This window comes from Galleria mellonella, unplaced genomic scaffold (assembly GCF_026898425.1).
Source record: "Galleria mellonella isolate WM207_F2 unplaced genomic scaffold, CSIRO_AGI_GalMel_v1 utg63, whole genome shotgun sequence".
NCBI classification, from domain to species: Eukaryota; Metazoa; Arthropoda; class Insecta; order Lepidoptera; family Pyralidae; genus Galleria; species Galleria mellonella.
This window is the reverse complement of record NW_026442130.1, coordinates 5,585,868-5,610,487: the sequence shown is the minus strand read 5'-3', so window position 1 is coordinate 5,610,487 and position 24,620 is coordinate 5,585,868. Positions and strand designations below refer to the sequence as shown.

At 32.4% G+C, this 24,620-nt stretch overlaps 1 protein-coding gene across 1 annotated transcript in view; it reads left to right on the top strand.

The window, feature by feature from the left end:
• Positions 1 to 24,620, top strand: part of LOC113521626 (high affinity cAMP-specific and IBMX-insensitive 3',5'-cyclic phosphodiesterase 8) — a 248,054-nt gene that overhangs the window by 51,124 nt on the left and 172,310 nt on the right. Inside the window, exon 2 of the mRNA XM_026907212.3 lies at positions 12,599 to 12,912. Within this exon, the coding sequence (XP_026763013.2) occupies positions 12,663 to 12,912 (250 nt within the window). The 5' untranslated portion in view covers positions 12,599 to 12,662. The remainder of the gene's footprint in view (positions 1 to 12,598; positions 12,913 to 24,620) is intronic.

Below are 24,620 nucleotides of genomic sequence, written 5' to 3'. Positions count from 1 at the left end.
GCTCTTAAATAGGATAGATGGATATTTTTTTTTATACAACTTAGAATGGCAAACAAGCTAACGTCCCACCTGATGGAAAGTGGTAACCGTCGCCTATAGACATGAGCAGTACCATGGACATAATAGAGTATACTGTTTCGCCCATGATACCCCCCATGCGTTGCCATTCCTGAGGACTTAGGTGTTATTCCTCGGTACCCAGTAAATTCACGCTATATCCCACCCTTCAAACCGAAACACAGTTATGCAAACACAACTGCTTCACAGTTGAAACACGAATGGGACAGAGGTACCCAAGCAATCGACTTTTGTACAAAGTCTCCCTAGATAGACAATAATACATAATACAATCAGTGATATTTACTGGGTATCCCTAGTAATACTCGGTACCGCTACGATATCTATATATTAGGTTTCTATTGACATTAATGGCGGTGAAAAGGTCATCACTTAATACAATATCATCCACACCACTTGGATTTTTTGTATTCATTTCGATCAGGTTTTTCAATTTAGTATTTTATCTTGGATAACCAAGATTTAATATATCCGTTATTAAGCTAATATATAGATATTGTATCTACAATATTTAGATATTACTGTATATTACCCATCTCTAGTATTTACGTACTAAAAAATTGACGGTGCTTAATATGTTTTCTTTTTTTATTATCTTGTTATAAATTCAATTTGAATCTTTCAAGTATTTTATTATTCATAAATATAATAAAAATGAAAATGTTGGATTTTTTCGACAATGAATTGATTGACGTACCTATAAGGGCTCATTTTGTTCATAATTTTCTTTCAGTAAACATTTAGAAAATAAAAAAAAATAAATAAATAAAAAAAAGATTTCTGAACTAAGATTTAAAACGTGCGTTGTACAAAGTAATTGACAGGAATTATATTAACAGATTTCTTATTTTTTAATTTTTTTTTTCTTTAATATTCAAACACTTTAAATTTTTTTTATACAACTTAGAGTGGCAAACAAGCTGACGGCCCACCTGATGAAAAGTGGTAACCGTCGCCTATAGACATGAGCAGTACCATGGACATAACAGAGTATACTGTTTCGGCCATGATACCCCCTATGCGTTGCCATTCCTGAGGACTCAGATGTTATTCCTTTGTACCCTGTAAATTCACGCCATATCTCACCCTTCAAACCGAAACACAGCCATGCAAACACAACTGCTTCACGGTAGAAACACAAATGGGACAGAGGTAAAATTTTAATATTGACAAATTTCTGCATCGATATCCAAACATATCGTTAAAAACTCCAATGAAGATAACCTATTAGTAAATTGTCTGATAGTATGAACACACTAAAGTGTTTTTCCATTTCGCAACTATTCTGGAGCATTAATTATTTTCCCATCAATACCCCCGTCAACGCAATAGTTCGATTAATGCTAAAATTGTTCAACGGACATTACATCAATAATGACCTTACCGTCGAACATCAAAGTTTGTTTTTGCTTGCAATAATCTCTGCATTGTTGGCAGGTGTGAGTTTGACGTCACTAGTTTATCAGTTGTTGGTTATGATTACCGAAATATGGGGCTTAGGCGTTCGTGAACAGCTATAACGTAAACCGATTCGGAAACTGAAGGTTTGGTAATTGAAAATATTAGTTAAATTCTCCTTTGTTGTTTAATAATTTGCCTGGAGATGCCTCGTTTACACGCGTCACAAAATGTGCGTGAACAAAATGGCAGTCGGAGATAGTCGTGGTCAATTTTTGATTGTTGGCAGTCACACACATACTAACGGTTGCAGAATTAAACAACATAATTCTAATCAAAGAATCAGGGATATGGATTTCTGCAGGATAACACCTAGTTCAGTGAAATATTTAAAACACCATCTATTTGTACAATACATTCACTGAAACCTCAGGATATGATAATAAGGTACTAACACAACAAAGCATCATATACAAAAGTCACCTGGTAAGCTAGGTCAGCTGTTTAAGTCATAGAATAGGCCACCACTTCCTTTCGTGTGGTGGGGGTCGAAAAAGGCGACTAAGGGCGTTTATGGTGATGGGATGAGCACCGCTGAGTTCCTCTTAAAACATCACCAAAACCCAAACTGCGGTTGCTAACCCGTCATATCAAGCGCAGCAGCGACTGGCAAAACCCTCCCTTATGGGAGAAGCTATGTTAAGCAGTGGACAATTAACGGCTGATATAACAAGCTAGATTAGCGTGGTAATAGTAGTATAGTCCTAACTTGAAAAGATCCATGTTAAGTAGTTGCTTGGGTACCACTGTCGCAACCCATTCGTGTTTCAACCGTGAAGCAGTTGTGTTTGCATGGCTGTGTTTCGGTTTGAAGGGTGGGATATGGCGTGAATTTACTGGGTATAGAAGAATAACACCTGAGTCCTCAGGAATGGCAACGCATAGGGGGTATCATGGGCGAAACAGTATACTCTGTTATGTCCATGGTACTACTCATGTCTATAGGCGACGGTTACCACTTTCCATCAGGTGGACCATCAGCTTGTTTGCCATTCTAAGTTGTATAAAAAAAAAATAGCGGGATGTTCATATATCAATTATATATACTCAATATATAGATAAGATTGTTTAAATAACAATTGGTATTTTTGCGTGGACGCATTTCAGATTAAAAAGTTTAATTGCTGGCGTACTCTAAGTGCTATTTATTAGATTTTTCAATACACTTGAATCACTCTGCCAACTTAATAGGTTGAGTTAATTCAATTTAACCTCAGTGTTGGCTCACTGACGGCGAACAAAGCTTTTATTCATAAATACACAAGTGTTTATTAAAACGTTTAGCAAACGAAGAGATTTCTGTAGAGCTATGTCATTATAAAAACGCAATCGAAGCATCGAATTATCCCACTGCCCAAGTTCCTATTAATATTTTAATTGTTAAATTTTCTAAAGATGTATGAATGAATGATTAATACGTGTACGTGCGAATATTTGTTATTTAATTACGTAGAAATACTTGAAATAATTTAAATGAAATTTGCTACATACATGATCTGGATAAACACAATATATTTTTTGTATGTGTGTTTTTTTCAACTCAACTGAGTAGAAATTTCAATCATCTATTTTTACAAGTAAATAATTTCTATTAAATCATTCCTATATTACTATATTCAGTAGTGGACTTATAGATGGGTTATAGTGATGATGGTAAAGAAATATTCTAGCCTAGTCTAGCTGTGGAAGATCTTGTGTCTTCTTCACCTTTATAAAAAACCTATTTAAGGAACCTATAACCTCGGATCCTTTAAACGTAGCGTGAGGCGGGAAAGGGATTGTTAATAATGCAGTCTATCTGACTCATTGCTGGCAATATACCCTATTGGGTCGACCTCCACGTGGTCCCCCCTGGTAACTATCGTGCTGAATTCCAGGTGTATTCATCACGATGGCCTAACTGACCCGCTCTTTCATCTCACCTATCATCCCTCACTGGTGTTCCCCTGGCGTATACCGTTGGCGTAGGCGGGGTTATCATTTCATTAACATCCATTGAAAAAAGACGTAGTGTGAAAAAGCACTTAGTAAGTTGGCATAATACGGTCAACCGTTGAAAGTAAATCATTCTCTATTCGGTTGATCGTATTCATGGACCACATTGTCTCTGTTTACGCTTAGGATAGTGTGGTCACATGTCGCGTTATAATAAAAAAAAGGTTTTTGTAAATTTTAAAACACTCGTTTTCCAATGAGCTAAAATGGAAAATAAACAGTTTCTCCGTGGACATAACCGAAGTATTTCTTTCTATAATATTTCCTTATTTATTCACTCTGTTCTAACTACAGTTGTCGAATTCTTAAACAATTTCCTGAATACGGTGGTTCCCTTTGAGAATTTCTTAGTAGCATCATTAACATTCGGGTATTTACTTTCTTTTGATTTACTATTCCCTTCGAAACCCTTTCCGGGAATATTTATAATGAATTCTTATAATGTTGCAGTTTAGGTTTAAAATTGTGCAACAACTCAAAATTTTCATTGTCGTTTTTGCCGATATTTTTTATTTACGGTTGTGTGAGGTTGTTTAACTTACAGTTTATAAATGTACATGTAGGGACTATGTTTTTCTTCAACCAAGCTAATTGATTTCAAACTTATAATAAAGTTTAGTTCAATTATAATAGTTAAAAAAATCCAAAACATTGCTTCAATTTTAATAAAATTTGTATTTCCTATAGAAAAATGTGCAAATTAACTCACTTGATGGTAAATTATTATCGCAACCTTGCACTTTACTAACATCATTAGAATTAGATAAAACTATACCGTTTCATTAAAATAAAAAGAGTTATCAAAATCGGTCCAGAATTGAGGAAGATGTCGCATAAAACCCTTCACAAAATTACGGTTTAATTGAGAACGTACCTTTTTGTTGCTCAATTTAAGTAAAAAAAAATCAGTAAACGGCTACGACATTAAATAATACTTTAACATTAAATAAACACACCCAGTGGGTCCGAAAATCTTGATTTTAATGAGCGACATTTATTTTGCAATTTCATTACACTTTGCTCAGTGGTGCGATAGTATGGATTGGTAACGCTGTGAAAGTAATTTTAATTACTTGTTCCATCCAAATTGTGTTACATCTAAGAAACAATCTTAATTATCTTGTCCAAATCTGGCTCACGGATTGTTTTAAACGCTAGGGAATATTGTAATAAATTATATATGTATACATTTAGGTTGTTCAACTTCAGATTCAAGTCTTGTTGGATTTATTAAATTGCCTTACCTGTTTCTTCTATTAAGCTATACGCTTCTGTAGTTGGATTTTGGTTTATTTAATTAAGGAATTTAATTATAGTGAAATTCCTAGGCACAATGATTTAAGAGCTTCAAGAAACTATTCACAAAACTTACATCTGGGTCTTACATGTAACAATTATTTTAGTCGTATTAATATTACAAATGTGAAGGTTTGTCAAACTGTTTAGATGTTTATTACTTAATCATGCTTTAACAGCTGAACGTATTTGAATGAAATTTAATAAAGAGATAGGCCAATATATACTGGATTAATATATAGGGTATTTTTTATAATACACATAGGCAGTGTCGCGGAAAATAGAACTATTTGTAATAAATTAAAGATCTATTTACTTTTATCTCAGATACAAATCTTGCAAGGTTTAACAATTTGACTTAACTGACTCTACTGGTAGTTATATGTTACTATTGTATGTTGGTTTTAAGGGTAAGGATTGAAATTGAAATTATTGGGCAAATTGACTTAAGATATTAAACATATTACTACAATAAGAAATGATCCTAAACTAACTGTTTCGTATAACTTCATAATTATTTAAGCCATTAACAATATGTACATATTATAAAAGTTTAGTATTAAGAAATAATCAAAAACGAACATCTTTGTACATTTAATATATAAGTTTTTTATACCACGAAGGTGGCAAACATGCATGCAGCCAAGTCTGATGGTAAACGGTCAATGTATATATATATGTAGAATGTAGCCTATAGACACCTGCAATACTAGGGTTATCATGTGCCCATTGCCGATAATAAAAAAAACTATAATACACACTTTTTGAAAAACTAGTCTTTAGGTATCAAATAATTACTACTCCTATTAGTTCCTCATTTTTGGTGGGTAAACAAACTAGGTAAAGTTTATTTGAGTTATTAGTTCTGAGTGCAATAGGTCTAATAAACACTAGGAAGGAAAAAACTCCTTAAAAATATAATTATAGGATTTTTTTTAATTAATTCATGTAAATCATACTTTTAACATACTTACATTATGTAAACATATATTACGGGTATGTATGTAGATACCGTAAAAGCCTGGTTTATATTTAAGGTACTTACATTTTATGTTTTACAAGCGTTAATTCAGAAATACTTTTAAATTATTTATTAAAATTAACATTTTTGCCATAACCAAAGTACCTACTATAAAGTGAATATTTATGTATAAACATCGACAGTCTGCAGCGAAAGCTTTAAATATGCATAAGCAATGGGAAAACTCCTGGCAAGTACATTTTATGTGGCATCGAATCTATTACCATAATGTAGACGCTACCGGTATAGCGAAGTATATAGGTATATTTTAATGAATAAACAGCAATAATTCAGCACTCGAATTTACATGGTGAAATATTAGCTGGAGTAATATTAACAGTGGATAAAATAAAAAAGTTATTTTTTCTTCTTTTTTTTATATTAGAATGATGGCAAACAAGCATACGTAAACAGGGTTACCGTAACCTATGAATGCCTGTAACATCAGATATGTTACGGGCGCGTTGCCGACCCATAAGAAACCTTAATACGACCTTTTCGAAAAATCCCATGCTGTAGTCTCTAGGGAAAGCCTCGGCGAGAAGATGATTTCACAAGTTGGGTGTTTGCGAGAGGAAATCCTCTGAACTGTTTACTAATAAATAATAATAATAATAAATGTGTTTATTGCCATTTTGACAGATACGGTAAAACGGTTAGTGGAACATTATAAAGTACATCTATAATTGGCAATAGGTACAAATTTAGTTTTTGCTGGACTTTACTAACTCTTTACGTGGCACGTAAGAACAGTCGCTTGGTAGTGTTTCAATTTAGCGATGTATGCATGCTTCTTACTCTTTCGCGCAAAAACTACTAAACGAATTTGAATAAAATTTGGTACACGGATAGGTTATATCCTGATTTATCATATAGAATATTTTATGTACTAATTCATGCGAGTGAAGCCACGGGATATAACTTCGTTATATTTTCACAAAAATAGTAAAGCGATGCCACCTAAATAACACCATTTAGTAAAATTTATTTATTTAAACGATCTATTTAATTTAACCTTTATATAAAGCAATAGATTTGAACTTAGATTATGACCTGTAAGAGAGTCCTTAGTCTGAGTTCAAAAAACTAAACGTTCAGGCGTCATTTCTCTAAACTTATTTCTTAACTAAATATTTTAATTTGAGAATTTTATAAGTTTTACACATCATCATAAACTCAACTTTTAATAATTTTAACTTTTTTCTAATTATAGCACCAAAGTGACAAACAAGCAAATAGCCCACCTGGTGTTAAGCTGTTACCGTAGCCTATGGATGCCTCCATCACTAGAGGTGTCACGTGTACATTGCCAATCTTGAAGAAACCTCTTTACCTCTTTTTTAAAGAACCCTATGCTACAGTCTCTTGAAAAAACCTCAACAGGGTGTTTATTCTATAACTTGAGTGTTCTTGGGAAGAAACATCTTTGAAACCGCGCTATATGTGACTATCTAGACTCTAAGGTACGAGAATGAACTCTCTGTCGATGGCGAGCTGTATGATGATAGAAAGTGGCCGTGGTCATCATATTGAACAATTCCTTTGAGCATAGTCCGTTGTATAAGCTTAAATCTATTAACTTAAATCTATTAGATATTTAGTTCGTATTGATCCTTATAATAAAGATTTTGCTGTAATAATAAACTTAATTTTAAAGATAGATATAGATAATCGACACCTTACAATCAATCCAATTGTCTTATAACATTAGTTTAATTACAGTAAAAAATACGGTCATAATTTTCCTGATCGTGTAATTAACGTCTGACGGTGAAAATATACCTAACAAATTATATTCTAAATTTAAATTTTCTTTGAGTAAGTGAAATCCCCTGAGTAACCTGTTCAGTTTAATATTTAATTTTAAATCGTATCAGATATTCCATTTCAGGAATCCATTTTAATTAAGCGTGTAATTAAATCTAATATACAGTTCTCATTGCCTCTTATAGAAGGTTGAATTGGAAAGATGAAATCAGACTTTAAATATGCATATCAAATATTTCATGTTATTTATTCATATTCGCAAACGAGAATAGGGCACTTGTATTAAAAAGTAATTTAAAAAACGGTACAATTTTTAAATTTCCAAAAGATTTTAAATATTGTTTTTATAAGTATATTAGCTTTTTAATCGCTACTTCGTACGCGAGGATTTCAGCAGAAGGTAAACCAATAAAATAAACTGTTTCTTGACGATAAAAATAAAAGTACATTCGATTTTAAGATTTATCTTCAGAAATACAATTATGAAAATCACATTCAATTTGGTGCAGTAGTTTTTGAGTGATGCCGAAACAAAATTTCTAAAAATTGTCTTTTCACATATATCGGTCTCATTCTTGTTTCTGCCGTAAAGCAGTTGTGTTTACAGGACTGGTTATCAGTTTGACGGGTGGTATATCGCAATGAAATTACAGAATACAGAGGCACCTTAGTCCTCAGGAATGACAATGCATGAAGAGTATCATGGGTGACAAGTACACTCTGTTATATTCACAGTACTGTTCATGTCTATATGGTTGTCTCTTTCCATTAAGTGGGCCGTCAGCTTGTTTGCTTCTAAGTCGCAGAAAACCTAAAAAATTAGAATCTCTCGCATCAATTTTTCTTAACTATCTACCATATACAGACATTATCAAGTTACAATATTATTAAATGAGTAAGATTATACGATTACGTCACAAAGTCTGAAGTAATTTTTATAATTCAATCCCATTAATAAAGTTTATTCCGCAGTTATCCTATCCTATAGTTCTATTAATTGTATGATAATCAAAATTGCTGTATTTTTCCTGCGGAGCTAAATCCTGCTTTTTAAAAAAATAGTTATTACTAATGTAATTCAAATCAAATAAATTTTAATAAATTTGTATGATATATAACTAATTAACAAAATTATCACTATCAAAGTCTTTTTCTTTAATGCAATTCAAAAAGTTTTTTATTTGACGATGAGTTTGAGCTTAGCCTTATCTCAACTTATAGAAATTGACAGCAAGATCTATCATTAAATTTTAAATTTTCACGCAGCATTCTTTATGCCTTATAAGAGACGGAAATTAACGTGAATGTTTAGTTAAACTATGATAATTTACTTGAAAGATCTCGATGTTTCGACTAGGTTACACCGACCGTGGTCACGAGTAGATTGATGTAGATGTAAATTATTATTATTATTAATAAACTCTTTGTTAGGTCAAAAACAAAAGTATACAATAACAATTAGAAAATTCAAGTGAAACTCAGTAGCATAAAATACAGATCAAAATATAGACATAAAGTTACAAAAGGCGGTCTTATTGTTAGGGCAATCTCTTACAGACAACTTTTGGTTTAAGGAGAATAGATAGAAGCAAGAATAAATTATTAAATTTGCATACATAAAATACAAAACTATTATCATAGTTTACCTAAATGATCACGTTGATTCCCGTCTACTACACCTAAACATAACAATTTGAAACGTGATTACCAGAAGGCAACTATGACTCATCGAGTTAAGAGTCCAAGATTGTATTTCTCTGGAATAAGAAACAGGAAAGGCATCCGGTTTTGAGAGTTTGCACCAGGATTAACACGAACAGGGAACTATTTCAATAAACAACGATTAAATTACGATTTACTTGTAAATACTTGAAAGTAACGAAGATTATTACGCACGTACAGTTTATATTTACACAGCGAACACATTGTTATGTTTGAGCACGTTTTATAATAGACCCACCGTGGAAAACTTTGTATTCAATAAGCTGAACTTCTACGATGAAACAAAACACAACTTGTAATTAAAAAACTTGCTATCCCACTTTACTAATTCCACTAAGTAGCCGTAAGCTGAAAATTATTACTGGGAGACAACTTTAGCTGGCGCACAAAAGCCGGAGACTTTTCGAGATCTCTTTATAAGGAAACTTTTGTTTTCAAGTAATTGACGAACTCATATCGGCAGTGGATTTGTTTTTGAAGACCAAACTCACTTTTCTTATTTATCTCGCCATTTCCTTTTGAATACTGAATGCGGGTTAACACTTTTTGTAAAAGCATGTTTTGTTTATTGTAAGTTTTAAAAGGAAGAAGATATTAAAAAGGGTTATTGACTGCGACCGCTGTTGTTTCTTTTAATTTTAAATATGTTTTTTATATTATTATTTCGGCTGGTAACTGTCCATTGCTGGATATAAGCCTTTCCCATAAAGGGAGTTTTACCAGTAGTTGCCACGCTTGGCAGGAGGGTTGGTAACTGCAGTTAGACTTTTTAGATATGTTTTAAGAGGGACGCTGCTACCCATCCCTCGCCCTTCCTTAGTAGCCTTATACGAAACCCACAGGAAAAGAAGGAGTGGCATATTCAATGCCGGGGCATACACGGCATTTAAAACATAATACTGTTATAAAACAGTAAAAAACTGGTTCGTGTTTGAAGAGTGATGGTAGTCAAAAGTTGACTACAAGATACACAAAAACTTATGGCAATACTTTAATGCCTTAGGTGTAACAAAAGCATGGACAAAGTATAATTTGCGTTCTATCAGGATTGAACGCCCTTTCTGTATAAAATATGTGAATTTGCTACTATCATTTCGCAGATAGATTTTGTATAAAGTTAAGTATTGCATGCATGAACACCTCTGCCCTACTTTTGTTTTTATTGTAAAGCATCTGTGCTTATAGGTTTCAATAGTGGATGATATTAGTGGCATATGTAAGACAGTATGTGACACAGTGATACATGTTGTCTAATGGGTATCTTGAACATCACATTGTGTTCCATGATCTCCATGGCCATCTTCATGTTTATAAGTGACGGTTACTATTTTCCATCAAGTGAGCATCAGATTGTTAGCCATTCGAAATTGTATAAAAAAATCTTCTGAGTAATCTAACTTGACATTAAGTCCGAAACGGAGATAAATGGGTTTTATTTAGCGATTTCCACTTCATTCGCTCGGAAATTCAATTTGAAGGTTTCGGATCTACTAAGATTACTCTCACCGCAGCCAAATAAACTGCTCAAGTGGAATAAAAGCATATCTATCTGTCACACAAATGGGGAAGGGAGGTGTTGTCTTGATAGGAAGTTGAAGTAACAACGCATTGTTTCAAATTTGTTGCCCAACAAAACTCTTATTAAAAGTAAATCAAAATGACAAATTACTTTTGTTCTACCCTTTTGTTGTTATGAATCTATTGCAGGATTCTCATCTGAGTCCATCAAAAGAAAACTTTTAATTGTTTTTTTTTTTTTTTATTTAAATGTTACAGCATTTTTTGTTCGGTATATTGACTTTATTATTTTGTGCTGTTATTAAATATTTATTGGTTTTCAAAATGATTACTCTACATTCATTCCTGACATTTTCAAATACTCGAATGTTAATTACATTGCTTAACCAGAAGGAATAAGTACAAAATTTAATACAACCACGCCTCTGATGATTTCGTTTTCATTTAATTCTGGGATTCCTGAATATACAATTTATATACTTTTAAAAATGGCTTAAATTTAAATTCGAAGTATCTATAAACGTAATGTTTACTCATCAGGAGAGAGGATAAACAAACAAATAAATATTTTTTTATTCAAATAAACTTAATAAGCATTTTTGAATACCTACCTACCGCCCAGTTACAAATGCATTTTCAGCTGCGAAGTGGGGGCGAGTAACTCAGCTATTGCTTTTTTTATATAAAAGTTAATTTTACAAAAATAAATGTGAATGCATAAAATGCGTATCACAAACTTTATATTGATAAAAAAGAAACTACAAAGCGACAATCAACCACAGTATTTTTGAACAGACTAGTCCCTACTAGAAGCATCCGTTCACGAGTATGACCGAAGAGCCAGCTATCGTTGTGTTCAACCATATTATAGGAAGCTCAACGACCCGGCCCACCACGCTGTTATTATTTATAATGGGCAATACAGCGATTATTTATAATTACGAGAGTGAGACTTTGTACAAAAATTGATTGCTTGGGTACCTCTGTCCCATTCGTGTTTCAACCGTGAAGCAGCTGTGTTTTCATGGCTGTGTTTCAGTTTGAAGGGTGGGATATGGCGTGAATTTACTGGGTACAGAGGAATAACACCTGAGTCCTGAGGAATGGCAACGCATGTGGGGTATCATGGGCGAAACAGTATACTCTGGTATGTCCATGGTACTGCCCATGTCTTTAGGCGACGGTTACCACTTTCCATCAGGTGGGCCGTCAGCTTGTTTGCCATTCTAAGTTGTATAAAAAAAAAGCTTATTATATTATTAACCTTTACGGTCATTAACCTGGTGACTTTGTTACGTTTGACCAATATATTTAACTTCATTCTCATCTTTCAACCCTCATTAGTACTTCATCAGGATAAAGCAATAGTGTAGGCAGAATTAATATTCTATTTTCATCCTTTAAAGAAAATTTAGCCAATGGAAACACATAATTCAAAGCTACTATTGTTTATTTAAAAAAATATTCAATCGTTCAAGCCTGTGTTTCGGTTTGAACAGTGGAGATATGGCAGTGAAATTACAGGGTACATCTTCTAACATATCTATCTATCTAAGCATAACATCTTAGTATTCAGGAAGGGGTATCATGAGCGACATAATTTACTCGTTTCTGTCTATAGTACTGTCTGTGTGTATAGGCGACGCGACAGTTGTCATTTTTCATTAGGTTGGTCATCAGCTTGTTGGCCATTCTAAGTTGCATAAAAAAACAAAGTCAATCAAACTACATTTTTTGTTTCAGATAATACGAACAATGATACCAAAGAGTGACAGTGTTAGTGCCAAAGTGTAGTTAATGTGACAACATGGGGTGTACACCTAGCATGCTTCTTGATCACAAAAGTCGCAGACGTGATAGTACTGGATCCCAAGAGGCTGCCTTAGCGAAGGTTGCACCTACGCCAGTATGCAATAAAGCAGTCCAAGCGGCTAGGGCCCCGAGAGCGTCTTTAGAATCTGACGGTTTCAGCATACAGCTGTCGAGTAAGAAAGACAGCTATGTGTCACAAATGGGGAACAATTTTGCGACCCAGTTACATATCAAGAGGATATCTGGTAAGTTTATTAAAATCCTTGCTATTATATGTTAATTTTGTAATATTTGCGTCTATTTTTTTTATGTTTCAACCGACTTCCTAAAAAGAAGGAGGTTTGTTACCTCATAACTTCGTCAATTATAAACCGAATTGGAAAATGTCTTTTACATGAAAATATATACTTTCATAGAAATTTAATCACAATCGATAGTTTAGTTTTTTAATGAAAATACCAAAAATGAAGTCGTTTTTTATGGTTCCGAATCTTCAAAGGAAAAAACGGACTCCTTATCACGGACTCCTCATCTCCCTATCACTCGGATCACGTTGTTGTTTTTATTTTCTATATTATTATCCATCCTTCCGTTTGTCTGTCAAGGTCCTTTTCCTTAAGAACGCGTGGCAGTATCAAGTTCAAATTAATATCACATACTCAGATCTACAATTTCTTAAAGCAGTGAAAAAATAAAGCTTCTAAAACGATGCAATCAAAGGATACGGCCGTTTTTGTTCCATTTACATCGCATGTTTAGACATTCGCAAAGGGAATCAAAACCTACAAAGTACTTCCCGTTGACCTAGGATCATGAAATTTGGCAAGAAACAATATCACGTAGCAAAAGTAAAGGAAAAAATCTAATAATAGTAAAAATACCGTAAATTTATAGTTATTTTATAAATAAAAAATTTAAACATAATGATTTTATACGGAATTCTCACTTGACTGGTTTCTTTTTTTTTTGTGGAAAACAGTATTGAATTATTTAACAACATTTTTATTATATTTATTATTGCTATTATAATCCATCTATACAATAAGTCTGAATGCCACTATGTACTATTATAGACTATACGTATAATGGTATGTTTTTTATTTTCCTTATTTTTAACCATAACATTTTCGTTACTGCGATTTCTGTTTACTGCGGAAATTGTGACAATACCCAATTTGTCACATCCAGGTACATTATTGACGATTTGACAAACCATTTTTTTTCTATCCCCCGCTTACACAGCTTTTCTTTATTTTCTGAAGGACTATTGTCCTTTAGATTTGTTAAGAGGTTGAAGTATTCTCCAATATCTTATACTGGCCAATGTTGTTGAGAATACGGTTTAACGCTTCAAATTTTATTTGTAAAGTCCATTAGTAAAGCAGTGAATTGACATTTTGATTTTTAAAAGTACAGAGGTATTTTAATTTAAAATAAAATATTAAAATCACAAAATTTATTACATTTTTATAAAAAAAAAAATGGAATTGTGGGATTTATATGACAGAATAAGGACCACTTTGGGACAAATATAATTGCACTACAAAAGAAAATAGAAATAGATAATCTATTAAAAATTAATCTAAAATAAGGTTGACGTTTAGAAATTAGCTCTGCAGGACTAATATACGTTACGATGATCTTATGATTACTAAAATAAATATAATAGCAGAACCTACTCAAAAAAAAATTAGTTAAGAATTTAAGCTTTTAACTATTGTAACCGATAAGATTTGAACCCGTATCTCTCAGTTCAGGAGATATTATGTAACACTTATGTGTGTGTCCTATTTTTATTAATCATATTTTAGTATACGCTCTATACTCTATATAATCCGAAGTTCGTTTTTCAACGCCATGCTAAATTTCCTACGTTAAATTATTTTTGATACAACAATAAGCACTAAAGTAAATATTACACCTACATGCGAATAGCTATTTTCATACTTGATCTACTGTATTTTAGATATAACTAACAAAAAAAAAAATATGGCGATTGTAACTGCAAATTGGTGTGCAGGTGCTTTACCAACTATTGCTGTAAATATATCTACAACACCCGTATTTGACCTGAGTATGTATTTGAATGCAATGTTGTATATTGTACGGGCATTTCTTATTTTAATTAGACTATGTCCATGGTACTGTTTATATCTATAGGCTACGGTTACCATTTTCCAACAGTTGGGGCGTCAATTTATTTGCCATCATAAGTTGCGTAAAAATAACATAGGTTTTAAAAATAACATTTGAGGTCGTCACTTCATTCCGTGCTAGTGATACAGTATACATTTGACGCCTGACACAAAGTTACGGCACTGAATATAAATTACAATATTAACTTATTTAAACAAACATTAACAAAATTTTGAAATTTTAGTACTCTGTTAATCTAGTTTTTTTCTGAGTCTGGACATTTCTATACTTGTAAAGGCTAGAGACCAAACTGTTTTATTATAGTTGTAATGTTTCAGCAAATTGTTTTTATACTAATACAGAGAAAAAAAAATCGATCAAATGGTTACATAGATTAACATTCCCACTAATTAAAATCATCTATAAAATAAAATATCGTGTTTTTGTGTGTTTTTTTTATATATAAAACAGTATATAAAACAAGCTGACGGGCCACCTGTTGGAAAGTGATAACCGTCGCCTATAGACATGAGCAGTACCATGGACATAACAGAGTATACTGTTTCGCCCATGATACCCCCATGCGTTGCCATTCCTGAGGACTCAGGTGTTATTCCTCTGTACCCTGTAAATACTGTTGAGTTTCCTAAATAATTTTCCGTCATAACTTCAGTTTCAAAGTATTTCCGAACCGATACGACAACATAACCTTCAAGAAAAGAGCATATTCCTTTTTAAAAGGCCGGCAGCACACCTGCAATGCCGTAGGTGTTGTGGGTGACCATGGGCGGCGGTAGTCACTTACCATCAGGTGAGCCGCATGCTCGTTTGCCCCCTGTGTTGTAAAAAAAAAATTGTAAGTAACTAAATGTCTCCTGCTATAGATCGGTAACACAGACGTGTATACTATAGTACTTATATAGTACTGGAAGCGAAGTGTCACTTCCCTGCATCCTGAGAACTTGTGAGACACCTTGTTACTTGTTTGAACCAACAATACGTGTCGAGTAGTACTTTAGGTGTGATATACCTATTTCTTTTATTATTGCACAGCTATTCTGTAACAGAATTTCAATTCTATTGATAGGGTAACAAACATGAGTAATGCATGTATTTTTTTAATGAAAATATTTAATTGTGTCTAAATTTATTTTTAATGATAATTTCGTAACTATAAATGTAATTATATATAATTAATTGTATAAAAAATAATTGTATATTTTAAGTTATTTAACGTATCTTTAAAATGTTTGGTGTGCTTTCACAGGGTGAATTTAGTATGAACTGTGCTTGAGAACTAGAATAAATTATTTAACTAAATTGATTTTGAAAGTTTATCAAGCATGAAACTATTTTCGCTAGTTTTATTAACAATCAAAGTTTATACAATTTCAATATAATGTAAGATTTTTTTTAACAACTTTTACCAGCTATATACTAAGATTTAATACTTGGTAAAATTTGGAGAGTGAGTATAGAATGTGAAACATCAAATACTCATAACTGTTTTCAGAGCGTCAGGCAAGCTGATTGGAACTCTTTGATGATATATAGATAGTTTTGTTTGTATATAACAAAGATGCATACAGCCCGTCTGAAGGTAAACGCTCACTGCAACCTATGGACGCTTGCAACACTAGGGATATCACGTGCTCGTTTTCGACCCTGAAGAAACCTTAATATACCTATTTTGAACACCTCCATACTGTCAGTCTGTAGTCTCTAGGGAAAACCTCAACTGGGAGCTCATTCCACAGCCCAAAATTTCTTTGAAACCGCACTGTACGTGACCATTTAGGTTCAAGCGTGTGAAAATGAATTCCCTGTGGATGCTGAGCAGTGCGATGATAAAATGTGGCTGTGGGCATCATTTGAAATAATTCCTCAAAACAGAATCCGTTATACAAGCGGTAAAACACACAAAGGGAGACAAAGTCTCGCCTTAGATATAAAGTCTCGATACTACCTGTGAACTTGGGATCGTTGATAATTCTCATATCCAGTTTTTAAACTGACTCAATAATAACGGTACATTTATCTTTACAACAAATCCCTTATAGGATTGACAGAAACATTACATATCCATAAAAGTTAAAATTATAATCATTACAAGACGTTTGTCTTGTAATGATTTTGTGCCTGGCTCTAAATGGTCATGCATGAGATATTTATTATCGAATAATAATAAAATGAAGTCTGATATAGATATACTCGTAGATATATTTTGTTCGACATTTATTTGAATATAATATTTACAATAATAGACTCGGTTTTTTGATAATTTAAATAACTGTTTGCTAGTCTGTACAGACACAATAATTATAAAATATTTTTTTTGTTAAAAATGCAACAGTTGAGTTTCTTGCCCGTTCTTCACAGCTGAGACTGCATTCCGAATGGAGCGGTAGTAACATAAAAAATAAGCATTCCAAAATGCTTATATTTAAATTCACTTGAATAAAGAACATTTTTTTTATTAGTATTATTAACTTTTTTTTTAAAGAATATGCTATGGAACATTTTCCTTAGAGATAAGAGTAAGAAATGACAAAAATGTTTGATCCTTTCATGTTATTCATAACACAAGGCCTCCAGCTATCAAAGTAAGTATGGAAAATTCAAGATTTTTGTCCATTATCCACTCATGTTTCTTAGGGGAATTTTTTAGATATATTTTTTATGCACCTTAGAATTGCAAACAAGTTGACGGATTGTTAGAACGCTCTCATTAAAATGATTTCGATTCCATTCCGCATTTTCTTTAATTTTATATATTGATTGTAGATTGTAAAGAACCTTGATAAAATGTTGTTTGATATTTCCAATTGGTAATTTATTGAGAAAGTATATATAATTTTATTTAGGATCAAAAATAATTAAATATAAATAATAATATTATAAATGTAAATCTGAGTTTGTTTGTATTATAGTGTTGTCATTTTATAGCGCCTTTATGGCTTAACCAAAAACTGTTTTTGATGTACACGTATTATATAGAATGGAGAAGAAAAAAAAGAAAGATGTCTACTTTATATTCTGATCAGTAAACATATCCCGATCACACGAACGAAATCGAGAGTAAAATTTATTAACTTTTAAATTTTTTTTTTTGTTATTTGAACACCATATCTCAATATCACATCCTCAGAATATATAGTCAAAATATAATTCGCGTAAAATACCTAAAGCCGACTGTTATTGAAAAATATTTGGATACAAAAGGTATTAAGTTCTCCCACTGCCATGCTTCATCTACTAATCACCTTGTTCACAAACACCTAATAATATTTTGTATATACACGATTAGTATGAGTATTTTTAATCCCCGCAGGGGAGCGAAACGAATTCTCATTTCATTTTCACAATTCGCTCGAGCCTGAAGGATAATCTTTGCTGACCTTTGACATTTCTATATTATATGCCACAAAAAATTAATCGTTATTAGAAAATTTATTAACGAAATTAAATTTATATGAATTTGTAATAAAACGACGTAAAATAGAAGCGTACTTCAGATTAATTCTATTATTTATATTGGTGCATTTATGCATTGAGTAGTGATGCAATTAATCTTTTTATGATTATAATGCCTTGCTGTGTGGTTCTGACATAGAATGGGTCATCAGTTTTTTCCCATGGGTGTTGCAAGGAAGGGCACATAATGGTCAAAAGAAGGGGAAAAGGGATTGTTAGCATAGGAGTTTTTTGCCCAGCCCCATTGCTAGCAATATGCCCTATTAGGTCGACCTTCACGTGGTTCCCCCTGGAAACCATCGTGAACAATTCTTGTTGAATTTGTCACGATGGGCTAGCTGACCTGCTTCATCCTCACCTATCATTCTTCACTGGTGCCCTGCCAGTGTATACCGATAGCGTGGGTGGGGTTACCATTTCATTATCACCCGTTAAAAAAAATGGTCAAGAGATGGGTAGCAGCGTCTATCTAAAAACATCACCAAAGCTTAGGCTTTTAGCGGTTGCCAACCTGTCTGCGAAGCGTGGCAACTACTGGCAAAATTCCCCAAGGAGGCCTTTGTTCAGTATTGGACAGTTAACGGCTGAAATGTGATGTTGAATGTATTATGAGGGTATGCCAATTGTTGCTGGGCTGTGCTCGTGACTTCGTTCGCATGATTGAGATAAAAAAGAGGCTACTTACTTCTCTATGCCAAATATTACGCGTATACCAAATTTTATAAAAACTGTTTAAGTACATTAAAATACCAAGATTGTAAAAATTATATAATGAAACATCTTTTCACATGTATAATATTAATAAGGCTTAGATATAGATATAGATAGAGTGTCTCCGTACTTCGAGAAAAGCGGGTCAAAGAAGGAAATGTTTTTTTGTTTCTTTGTATGGAAAAGTTGACCCGCTTTTCTCGAAGCATTTTTTTTGTAAGTGATTCCTTTATAACTTCTATATTTATTTTATAATTTTTGTATTTTTTTTATGCGTATAAACTCATTTTATTTTTTAAATAATTAAATATATAAAATACGCTATGGTACATAATGTGCGTAAGTATACAGAACAATAATAAAAAAATGAGTCAGCTAATTTGACCATTACCTGACAAAAAGTTGATCCGTTTCAGAGGCTCGACGCTCTATCTATATAACCTAAGTGGTAAAGATAGGTATAATTTTATTTTTATTTTTTTTTATTTTTTATTTATTTCATTTCACATTGTTTTCTTTTTCATTTAAATCCATTAAAACTTCTATAGAAATCTTTTCATCTACATTTTATAATTAAAAATTTGTTTTGTTTATGAATGTATACAAAGTTTCTAATATACTGTGACGACCTCATGTAACGGAACAAAGGCAAAGCACTAATGATACTAAGTTTTTGCAATTAACTAGTTTCGTATTTACTATCACGAAGGTCTTACTGTGTGTTGGGTTTGAATTGCTGGGTACGAGCCCATATTTATAGGACAATACTAGCCTACAAATACTACGTTGGCCTAGTAATGCGGCTTAGTATAAGGTTGTATAGAGAAAATAATATATGGATACTTATTAATAAATATTGCATTCAAGAGAAAAAGGCTCTGGTTCGTTTAATTTTTTTTTATTTGTGCATATGTCAGGTATGTTACGCATTTGTATTGCCAATTCGAAATCAGTATTCACAATTTTTGGATCAGATTTTTCGTAGTTTTTGCAAGTTTACTCCTATATTGGTGCTATATTAATTTTGTAGGGGCGAATCGGCCTTTTTTGCAAAGCAATAAACTTTTATTGTGATACAAAATGTCTTTTTTTTTCATAGAAGTTAAAATAGCAAACAAGCTGACGGCCCACCTGATCGAAATATATATATATATATTACGATATACTCGAGATGAAAGGAAGTTTTAAAATAATGGTATATAACCAAAAATAATAGAAAAGTGTTTTTTTTTTATGCAACTTAGAATGACAAACAAGCTGACGGCCCATCTGATGGAAAGTGGTAACCGTCGCCTATAGACATGAGCAGTACCATGGACATAGCAGACTATACTGTTTCACCCATGATACCCCCCATGCGTTGCCATTCCTGAGGACTCAGGTGTTATTCCTCTGTACCCAGTAAATTCACGCCATATCCCACCCTTCAAACCGAAACACAGGCATGCGAACACAACTGCTTCACGGTTGAAACACGAATGGGACAGAGGTACCCAAGCAATCAACTTTTGTACAAAGTCTCCCTCTGGTCTGGTGATTAGGTGCATAAAACGTAGTGCTATACCTCGACTTTTACATGTCCATAAAACTGTAATCATTGTTAATGTCGTGAAAGGTTACACGAAGAACTTGAGTATTGTTGGATCGTTCAAAGAGAATAGATACATAAGTTCGTTCATTAGTTTTCCTCCTGTCTTTTTAACTGATTTCGAAAAGGACGAGGTTTTCAACTGTTTTTTTCTGTGATCATGTACGTTATGGACTACTGAGTAATTTTATGTACAACAAGCTATATCCTGCTGTTTTCCCCGTGTGATTCTCATTCCGAGTATCTCTCTGCACATCTTAAAGAGTTGTAGAGAATGTTTATAGAACTAAATCCACCTTTCGCACTACATTTTTTTTGCAATAAAGTTTAAATAAATAAATTCATTATATAAATATCCTATATGTTAAGTTGGGATATAGCCTAGCTGTACATCAAATATCATTCAAATCTAGTGGTTGAATAACAAACCTACAAACATATTTACACACTTATTAGCATCATTTTTTAATCAAAAGGATTTTCTCCTATCTTTATGCCACGTACATGATGTTCATGGACGACAGTAGCCGTTTTCAATCAGGTGGACCATCTACTCGTTTACCTCCCTGTTTTTTTTTTTATATTTTAAATTATACTCATAAAGCGAAATAATACAATATACCTACAGCCATCTGTTTATGTAGCTCCAAAACAGAGGAAAATACTTCAGTAAAAAAAGTAAAGCAAACTTTTGTATTATCATGAAGTATTTTAATTTCAAATAGATTGCGGATTTAGGGTCAGACACATTTCAACGTTTGTAATTAAATTTGTACTGATAAGTTGACGCGTGATAAGTGTCGAGACATCTCGATGAACAAAGTTGTTAATGGACATAAAACTTTCAGGGAAACCCAATTCCTGGTAAATAATGTCAATCATAGATAATCTAAGTAGTCATCCCTTTAGAATTTCAAATACTAAAGTTATTGATACAGCAAATAGTTAATATATATCTAATGAGCTTTTATCTTCGACTTTGTCCGCGTGATCGATGTGTTCACTGACCGGAATGAAAAGTAGCCTATGTCCTTTATAATCACCATAGATAATAGAATCTCGATTATCCGAAAATCGATTATCTGTATATTCGATTATCCGGACTTATTCTTCACGGCTTCAATTGCTGATTTAGAAATGGTATCACGTAATCCATTATATTTATAGCTCGTAATTTTTTTTATCTCTAATTGTCTAAACGGCATATGTAAAACCCTTTAAATAATAAAAAAAATATTATTTGATATTATTTTGAAATCAATTATCCGGATTTTCGATTATACGGAATACCCCTGGTTTTGTTTAATTCGGATAATCAAGATTCTACTGTAGTACCTGCATACCATATTGCATAGTAATTGGTTAAGCCGTTAAGACACTAAGTGTAACAAACAAATTCACTTTCACACTCATAATATTATTAGTAAGAATTTTGTATTTATAGATTTTATTTACTTGAACTATATCTTAAGTACTAATTAACCTACTTTATCTTGTATTATTTATTACTTGTTATATGTTATTTATAATTTGTATATAATAATAAATATATCTATTTGTTATGTATGATATTTTCCTAGAGAAGGCCGTGTTTTGTAAACTATCTATCGTGTATAAAAAAATTAAATACATAATTTGTGTTTTGACTAATTATTATGGTGATAACGGCCATGTTTATTGACTGCCTTGAATTAATTGAATTAATGAATGGATATAATTAAAATAAATAAATAAATAATTTCCTTCAAAGAATGATACAGATTAATAAATATATTATTTTTAAAATTTATGTTCATGTTATGTTTTTTATGTTTGTTACTTCATAACTCCGTCAGTTGTAAACCGATTTGGAAAATTCTTTTTTTATCTAAAAGGATATACTTACAGATTAGTCTCATAGAAATTTTAACAAAATTTGCGTAGTATTTCAGTTTTTATATCAAAATAAATAGTCGGTTTTTATGTTACACAATTTTCAATCAATATTATGTATATTCCATTATGAAGATTAGTTGACCCGTTAGACTGGCAAAGATGTAACAAACAAACTCACTCATATGTATAATATTAGTTAGATTAGATTAAATTAGTATAAATTTGTAATTAATATTGTTATCTACATAATTGTAAGGTAGTAATTAATAATCCTTACCTATATTACAAATTATTATAAAATTGTTTGTTAATTTGTCAGTTGACTTTTTAACAGCTAATCTAATTATCATGATTGAGTACAAGTGTGTGTGTCACAAGTGTCTATTTAGCTTGAAAAATGACATCCTTTTTTTTTAATCGAACCAAGTTGCGAACCTAACTAACAATAAAATGAATAAATCTTTACCGGCAGATTCTATGTGAAGTAAATGTACTGCAGTATAATTTTCTGACACTTTGTACCATCGTACAGCTCGTCATGGATAGAGAGTTCATCCCTGGGTGGCCGTGTATAGAGCTGTTTCTTCTCACGAACGTTCAGATTACGGAATGAGCTCCTGTCGAGATTTTTCCAATTTTTGAAGAATCCCAATGCTGTAGCATTGGGATTCTTCAAAAATCATATGGGCTGAAAGCTTATTTGCCAACTCAGTGGTATATAAAAATATCATGGGGTATGGAGGCACAACAGCTTAATCATGGGAAGTATCATAAGTGTCACAGTATACTCTATGACGCCTATAGTACTGTTCATGTCTATAAGTAATTGTTATCTTCTTTTATCAGATGGATCGTCAATTTATATGCCATTTAATGTTCTATAAAAGTAGTCTGCAGACCTTCTTACCTTGTTTTTATGTCTCATACCTCCATCTCACACCGTATTTTTATGAGAGTACCTCTCTTACCTTATCTTTATGCCAGAAATAGCTTATTTTTATACGGTATCGTAGAAGGAGAATCCCCATACTATCTGATATAAAAGGTGAGATATTGCAGAGACTTGACATTTATTTACATAGACGTGACGTCACGATTGTGTCACTGCAAACGATTTGATATTAAATTCTGATGTAGTATATAATACAAAATTTTGTTGTTAAATCTTACTTTAAAGTAAAAATGGAATTATGACGTAGAATTATGATGTGACGTGTGGTCCCGGCATTTCCAACATTTCCAAAGCCTACGATTGTCAATCCGCCTGCCAAACATGGCAACTACTAGCAAAACCCCTAAAGGGGAGGCTTATGTCCATCAGTAGACAGTTAAAGGCTAATATGACGACATCGTGCCTATTTCCTATAAAATAAAACTAAAGCAGTTTGCTAGCATAGTTTCTTTTATGCAAAAATAGAGATATAGCAAATATTCGGATTCCTACTTTCTTATAATATAAATCAAGACTAAAAATGTCAATATAGATTAAATTGAAATTTTAAATTTCGAAACACAAACCAGAGTGTTTAACTTTATCTTTCAGATAAATCAACAAACAAGCGAGTGAAATTTTATAGTTTCACAGAACCTAAAAGCATGGTCGTATGACTCCGATATGAAAGAGAAACTCAAGCACAAAATGAAACCTGAAATTTTGCCTGACATGTAAACCGTAGTTATGGAACAAAATATATGCGGGTTGTAACATAAACCGCGTAGAACACTTGCGGCGTTATATGAGTGGGCACAAACGTTATGTGACCTAATTTAATTCACTTAATAAGCAGTCTAACCTTCTGATTTTTACCCGATTGTCGAAGAAAGGAGGGTAATGATTTTTAAATATATGTTTATACGTAAGAAAGTAATATCTTCAATGCGACGTGATACGTGTAGCCCAAACACCTATATAAAATAAATTAATTTATTAAAATTAATCTGACCTCCGCCTTAACAATTAATGCGAGTTCAGTGGATACATAAATTAAATATGGCGGATATTTATTTAATAACCGTATACTGTGAAAAATATGTTTTACAGTCCGGTTTTTGCATTTATCGTTTCCACTGGTTTATTATTGAAATAATAATAACAATAGTTTACAATTGGACATAATTACCATCAGGTGAGCAGCATGTTCGTTTGCCCCCTGTCTTATAAAGAAAATT